This window comes from Colobus angolensis, unplaced genomic scaffold (assembly GCF_000951035.1).
Source record: "Colobus angolensis palliatus isolate OR3802 unplaced genomic scaffold, Cang.pa_1.0 Scaffold89, whole genome shotgun sequence".
Lineage (NCBI taxonomy): Eukaryota > Metazoa > Chordata > Mammalia > Primates > Cercopithecidae > Colobus > Colobus angolensis.
The window spans coordinates 3917743-3925556 of record NW_012122820.1 but is presented as its reverse complement, the minus strand read 5'-3'; the positions used below and the strand labels follow the sequence as shown (position 1 = coordinate 3925556).

Here is a 7814-nt window from a genome sequence, read left to right as displayed (position 1 = left end):
AAGATCACAGCATTGCACTCCAGCCTGGGCAACAGAGCGAGACTCCGTCTCCAAAAAAAAAAAAAGGCGAGCTCAATACTTAACAGCTCAGGATATATAAACTTTCCAAAACCAGATGCGGCTTCCAGTGCGGCCTGAGTGTCACAGAGCTTAGTGGGTTAAGGTTCCTTTGACACAGACCTTACCACAGCCCTGGCCCACACGGGCTTATGGTTTAATGGGGCAGTTTAAGAGTCAGATTGACCTGGGTACAAACTCCAACTACAGTATAACTTCTACAGTATCCCCTCCGTAAAGTAGAGGTTAAAAAACAAAACAAAAAAAAAACAAACCAACCAACCCTTTCTCACAGGGTTAAGAGGATGAAATGAGATGACGGAGGCAAAAATGTCTGGAATAATGGTCTAGCACCTAACAGGCACTGATATGTCCATTTCCTTCTCCCTTCCTTCTTCAGCCGAAAACCCCAAGCCTTTTCCCCCAACATGAATTAATAGTAATTCCCACTCTATTCCAGACTTACATAATTAATGTTTTGAACTTAAATGCAGGATTTTACACTTAGACCTATTAGATTTCTTCTTGAGATAAGTACATGTTCAACATTGCTCAATGTCAAGTAATTTTTAAAAGCTAAAAACTAAAAACAATTTTTAAAGGTCAGTAGGGCATAAATATAGTATAGTCATAGAATGAAATGTTACTCGGATCCTTAAAATTATGGTTTTAAATAATTTTTACGACTTGTACTATTACCCATTAGATAGCATTCAGCAGGGAAAAAAACAGGATAGAGTATAACTGCAATTATGCTAAAATATATAGATTTGCACGAACACAAACTTGGAAGGACATTCACCTAAATACCAGCCGTCCCGAATTATAGTATTATGTATCATTTTGTTTTTTCCTTTATGGCTTTCTTTATTTTCCAGGGTTTCTACAATGTCCATGTATTAATTTTAAGAGAGAAATATTTTTAAACTTCATCTTTCTACTTAATGGCAGCATTCCAGTCAATTGAGATGATTATGAACCCTGGTTCTATCAGCCAATGTTTGCTACCCTCAACGCCCATAGAAATGAGAAACAGGGCCCGGTGCGGTGGTTCACTCCTGTAATCCCAGCACTTTGGGAGGCCAGGGCAGGTGGATAGCCTGAGGTCGGGAGTTTGAGACCAGCCTGGCCAGCATAGTGAAACCCCATTTCTACTAAAAATACAAAAATTAGCCAGGCGTGGTGGCAGGTGCCTGTAATCCCAGCTACTTGGGAAGCTGAGGCAGGAGAATCGCTTGAACCCAGGAGGGGAGGTTGCAGTGAGCCGAGATCGCGCCATTGCACTCCGGCCTGGGCAGCAAGACTCCGTTTCAAAAAAAAGAAATAGGCCGGGTACGGTGGCTCACACCTGTAATACCAGCACTTTGGGAGGCCAAGGCGGGCAGATCACAAGGTCAGGAGTTCAAGACCAGTCTGACCAATATGGTAAAACCCTGTCTCTACTAAAAACACAAAAAGTTAGCTGGGCATGGTGGCGTGTGCTTGTAATCCCAGTTACTCAGGAGGCTGAGGCATGAGAATTGCTTGAACCCAGGAGGCAGAGGGTGAGCCAAGATCACACCACTGCACTCCAGCCTGGTGACAGAATGAGACTCCATCTCAAAAAAAAAAGAAAAAGAAATGAGAAACAGAAGACACGGGCCACACAGGCTCCTGGGAGAGGCTCGTATCTACGGAAAACATAGAGGACTAAGCCAAAGAGAGCCCTGCGGCACATCGCGGGGACCTCCTCACGGTAACGCAAGCTCAGGAGTCAGGAGTCAGCATCCAGTGTAGTGGGTCAAACAGTCACACAACCATCTCCCTGCTGTATCAGCCAGACCACACTGCTTTCTCTTGTACCAAGAAGATCATTAGACTGAAAAGCCTCACTGAACATTCCTCCACTCAAATTAGAGTTGTTTTCTCTAAGATTTGGTAGAGCGAACCCGTGTCGGCTACTAGGTATCTCAACTTCATGTTCACACTCTCCACAGATGGTTTGTTCAAAAATCTAACTAAGGCTGAGTGCAACCATGTACACCTGCAGTCTCAGCTACTGAGGAGGCTGAGGTGGGAGGACTGCTTGATCCTGGGAACAAGGCTGCATGAGCCGTGATGACCACATCACTGCACTCCATCCTAGGCGACACTGTCTATGATAATAATAATGATAATTTTAAAACATTTATTACACTGAAATTATTTTTGATAATATTAGAGTTTAAGAAAACACTAACATTAACTTCACTTTTTTTCTTTCTTTAAGGTGGCTACTAGAAAATTTTAAATTGGCAGGGCATGGTGGCTCACACCTGCAATTCCAGCACTTTGGGAGGCCAAGGCAGGAGGATTGCTTGAGCCCAGGAGTTTGAGGCCTACCTGGACAATAAAGCGAGACCCTATCTCTACAAAAAAACTTTACAAATTAGCCAGGTGTGGTGGCGCGTACCTGTAGTCCCAGCTACTCAGGTTAAGGCAGTGAGGATTGCTTGAGCCCAGGAGTTCAAGACTGCAGTGAGCCATGATTGCACCACTGAACTCTAGCCTGGGTGACAAAGTGAGACTCTGTCTCAAAAAAGTAAAAAATCATTAAAAAACAAAATCTAACCTAGAATTGGGCAAGGAATCAATTCTAAGAGTCTGCCACTTCCAGGGTCCCCACCTTGCTCCCTTGAAGAAACAAATCAAGGCAGCATGTGTTGTCTCTACTACTCCTACCCTCCTTCCAGGTCCTGGCAGCGGTTCTGGAGTCACTCCTACACCTTCTCTGGGACCCCAAAGCTGGCAACCTGAACTCAGGAAAAGCAGCTCATGTGGTCTGACTCACAATTCTCCCAGGGTAAGCTGTGGCCTTCTCACAAAGTCTGGTCGACCCTTACAAAGATGGAGGCAAGATAAGAGTCCTCCACCTCCAGAACATGCCACCCACCGTCTCGCTCTGCCTGTGGCTAAAGAAATCCCTCGTGGCCGGGCGAGGTGGCTCACGCCTGCAATCCCAGCACTTTGGGAGGCCGAGGCGGGTGGATCACCTGAGGTTGGGAGTTCGAGACCCGCCTGGCCAACATGGAAATACCCTGTCTCTATTAAAAAAAAAAAAAAATTAGCCAGATGTGGTGGCGGGCACCTGTAATCCCAGCTACTCAGGAGGCTGAGGCAGGAGAATTGCTTGAATCGGGGAGGCAGAGGTGGTGGTGTGCCAAGATCACAGCATTGCACTCCAGCCTGGGCAACAAAAGCAAAACTCTGTCTCAAAAAGAAAAAAAGAAATCCCTCACGTTGTCCAGCGACCCCAGCCTGGGACTCCCTGCCCAGAGCTCTGCCCACAACCCAACATCACCGTTCCAGCCACAATTGCCCAAGGCTCACTGCCAAGGTGGAGATCAGCCAGGGAGCAACAACACCAGCCTTTTATCCTGCCCAGGATGATTCACAAAGACAACTCAGGGGCTTGAGGGGAAGGGGAAGACCAGGTCCTGGCAGGGGCAAGCGTGGCGCGAGAGGAGGCTGACACACACGAGACTTGTGCTAGTAAGACAGAGCGTAAAACTCAGCACAGAACCGGCACCGAGCTCCAGCTTCACGCTGAGTCAACAGCCCCCTTTGGAGGAGGGCCCCACCCCAGAGGCCCACCCTATGTGTCATCAGCCCCTCCCCAGCGCCCTCTGCACTGCCCCCAACCCTCTACCGGATATGCAATCCCATCCCCCAGGAGGGTCACCCCTGCCTCAGCACAGCTCCCATTTCCTGCCCCTGGTGACTCCTCTGAAGTCTATTGTTCCCATGAAGTTTGGGTCAAAGGAAGCAGAGTCCCCACCCATGGGGGCCCGCCTGCCTACGCCAAGCTAAGGAGCCACCCCCGCTACAGGGAGCCTGGCCCATCCTCTGGCCCTTCCAGCAGCCCCCCTGTATTAAATGCAGGAGGAGGTAGGCATAGATCTTGGAGACCTGAATTCTAGTGGAAATTTTCCCAAATATCCAGTCCCTACCAGCTAAAGGCCCCAGGGCCAGATCACACAGGTGTGATTAGAATCTCCCAGATAGTAGCCGGAAAACCCAAAAGCAAGGGAAGAACTGTTATTTCAGAAGGGGTCCAGGCAAAACTGGAAATAGAAGATAGGAGCTGGAGACTGTGTGCTCCCCAGTGACCAAGCCCTGCCCCCACCTCCACCTGGGCCCCCCAGGCTGCTGACAGCCCCCTCACCCCCCCTTACTGGAGAGCAGCTGTTCAGCTCCAATTTCAGAGCTTTAAAGGGAGCTATCGTCCAGCCCCTGCCAACAAAGGGTCATGGGAGCAAAGGAAGACAGGCAAGGTAAAGCCACCTCACAAGCCCTGAATTTCCAACTGCCACTGGACTGACCTCAACTGCAGGAAAGGCAAGGTCCAAAGCTGGGGACCAACGTCCTCCACTTCCACTGGGAAGGAGGAGGAGGAGCTACAGGTTTGGCAACAGGCGTTGCTTTGTGACAGTCATGGGGCAAGACTCCAGAGTGGAAATCAAAGGAGGTTGTGACATTTGCAACCCAGGAGATGTAAAAAGATAGGGAGAACCTTCACCTGGCGGCTCATCAAGGGGAGAGGAGGGTGTGTTTTCAAGACCTGAGGGCCCCTTCCAGACTCCACAGATAGTACAGTGAGATGGCTCCTTCCCAGAACAGCTATGTGCTTTCTGCCAGGATGGAGCAGAGGATTTCTGCCTCCTACCAACCTTATCTGAGCCACAAGGCATGCCCCAAGTCAGTCTGCTCCAGCTTCCCGGCCTGTTGGATGAAGGCGGCTGCTGGGAGTAGGGAGCGCACAAGCACTGCAATCCACAGGGTGGGAGACAGAACGCCAAAGGGAGAGCATCGGTTCTAATCCCCGCTCTGCCACTCGCCAGGGTTGCGGTGTTAAGCAAGTTACTGTCCCTCTAGAGGCATCAGTTTCCCCATCTTTAAAACGGGAGACTTAGGCCAGGTGCAGTGGCTCACGCCTGTAATCCCAGCACTTTGGGAGGCCGAGGCGGATCACCTGAGGTCAGGAGTTCAAGACCAGCATGGCAAACATGGTGAAATCCCGACTCTACTATAAAGAACAAAAAATGGCTAGGAGCGGTGGCTCACGCCTATAATCTCAGCACTTTGGGAGGCTGAGGCGGGCAGATCACCCGAGGTCGGGAGTTCGAGACCAGCCTGACCAACATGGAGAAACCCCGTCTCTACTAAAAATACAAAATTAGATGAGCATGGTGGCACATGCCTGTAATCCTAGCTACTTGGGAGGCTGAGGCAGGAGCATCGCTTGAACCCAGGAGGCAGAAGTTGTGGTGAGCCAAGATCACACCATTGCACTCCAGCCTAGGCAACAAGAGCGAAACTCCATCTCAAAATATATATATATATGTATATAAAACTAGCCAGCCGGGAGGCTGAGGCAGGAGAATTGTTTGAACCCAGGAGGCGGAGGTTGCAGTGAGCCAAGATCATGCCACTGTACTCCAGCCTAGGCGACAGAGTGAGACTCTGTCTCAATAATAAATAAAATAACATAAAATAAAATAAAAATAAAGTAAAATAAAAGTGAAATAAAATAAAACAAGGGACTTAGATGCTGACATTAGGGTATCTAATAATGTTCAGCAAGCTCACCCTGGGGCCAACGCAAAAGTGGAATCAGAAAATAGAAGCTGGGACTATGTTCTCTGGTGACCAAGCCCTGTCTGTCCCCCTCCCTCCTGGCCTGGGCCACTAGGACCCTGATTCCTAAGGATGCAGAACACAGTGTAGGGCCTGGCTCACAGTGAATACTCGGTCCATGTTTGCTAAATAAACATGATAGACAGGGCAAGGTTTCTCAGATGGTGCTCAGAGAAACACGAATTCCAAAAACACTAACCCCTAAGAAAAAGAGGTTCTTACTGAAATAAGCTTAGGAAACGCTGGATACAACAGCCATCCTATGGAGTCCATGCGATGTGCCAGGCACTGTGCTACTGCGTGGCGGCTCTGCAAACATCGACTTTCCACAGGAAACTTTCTGGACAAACAAGCTCCCCTCCTATTACCCACCAGGTAACAGCCTGAGAGCCTTAAAGGTAGTGAGAGACTCAGGATCCGTACCCTGTGTCTGCCTGACACCAAACCTGTGCCCTTTCCACCCCCTCAATGCTGCTTTTAGACCATCGCACACCAGGCTGAAGAGGTGCGAGAAGGTGTTTCCCACAAGAACATCTGAATCCTCAGGATGGATGGAGGAGCAGGGACAAGAACCCCCAATCCCCGAGACAGTTTCTGGCTCCTTCCTTCCCAAAAGCCCTACACATTAGATCCACGTTGAGGCCCTCATGCAACAAGCTACTCATTCCTCTTCTCAAAGGAAGTGCTGAATGTCTAGCAAGTTGGAAAGAATGAGGGGTTCTTCTACTGGGTTACCTGGTTAGCTCCAAGAAGAGTTAAACCAGGAGAAAGTAGTTCAGGCTGGTATACCTCCCTATCTATTTGTCCTTGGGGGCCAACTTAAAAGCAGTATTTACACAAGTCTCCAGATTCCAAACTGTCTCCTCTTTCTGAGGGATCCCCCCCAACAAACCTTCCCAAATCTCACTCACCCATCCCATCCCCCAAAGGCAAAGATCTCAACTTCCTTCAGCCTCCTACCAGCTTGTTCTCGGAACTATTCCAGGCAAGCACAAGACCCTCGCCCTGAGAAAGTCAGCCTCCTGGCTGGAAGAGGCAGGTGGAGCCAGCTTCCTTCCAGCTCTGCCCGGTCCAGGGGAAACGGAGCCTGGAGGCCACACACTCCAAAACCACAGTCAAATTATCCCTGCACTCAGGCAACCAAAGACACTGACTCTTGCCCACGGCTATGTAGGGAGGAAGGACAGTCCTAGCCAGAACCAACATCCTCGAAGAGAAACACATACTCAAGAGACGTGGCATCACACACCTACTCAGAGATACTCACACTTTCAGAGAGTCCCTTCTTACGCAGACACATACACACACTCTGTCACTCACGTTCAACACAAACAAATACGCCCACTGGAAGCCAAGGTGAGTCACACGTGAATAGATATCACCCACACAGAGACTCAAAGCGAGGGAGACTCGCAGTCAGTTGTCACACAGATTCAGCACAGACGCAGTCAGGCCGCGGGGCCTCAGGTGCCGGATCACAGCGGGGGAAATGTTCACTTTGGGCTTTGAAAGTTCTGCTCCCTGGATCGATTCACTAGTCTCCATCAGGGAACACAGCAGCTTCCCAAGCCCTGGGGTGTAGGACCTTTTGCAGGCGTCCCCCTACTTTCGCATCGCCTTTGCACTTAAAACAGGCAGTCCGCTTACCTCCAGGTCTCTCCCTTCCAGGCTCGAAAAGGGCCCAGCAGAAAAGGGGCATGGGTGCGGAGTCTCTTCTGTTGCCGACGCTCTCGGTTCTGCCTCTCCGGTCCCTTCCACACCGGCCTCCCTCCTCCCCAAAGTCCCGAGTGTCCACCCCCTCTTACCCGCCCCTGGAGCCGCTTCGCCTCCACCAGCCTCAGTCGCGCCGCCTCCACGTGCCTCGCTCTTCCCAGTCTCCTCCCGAGAGGGAGCACCGCACGCACCGCGCAGACTCCTGCCCTCCGGCAAAGTCCCACCAAGTCCCCGCTCCCCAGCCTTACCGGTCCCAGGGTTCGGGAAGGTGGGATGTGTGCGCTAAGCCAGTTCCAAGGAGTCCGCCCCGAGCGCCAACTCTTCTGGCCGCGGCGATCGCTCTGCGGGGACGACAGGGCGTCAGCGCGTAGAGCCCGGCTCCGGCCGGG

The 7814-nt window shown here is 50.6% G+C and overlaps 1 protein-coding gene across 3 annotated transcripts in view; it reads right to left on the bottom strand.

Annotated features, from left to right (window-relative positions):
• Window positions 1–7814, bottom strand: part of TEAD4 (TEA domain family member 4) — a 79929-nt gene extending 72115 nt beyond the window's left edge. Inside the window, exon 1 of one of the 3 annotated variants that reach the window (XM_011931058.1) lies at window positions 7360–7814. In XM_011931058.1, the coding sequence (XP_011786448.1) occupies window positions 7360–7411 (52 nt within the window). In that variant the 5' untranslated portion in view covers window positions 7412–7814. The remainder of the gene's footprint in view (window positions 1–7359) is intronic. The other 2 variants (XM_011931060.1, XM_011931059.1) reach the window with 2 other exon arrangements.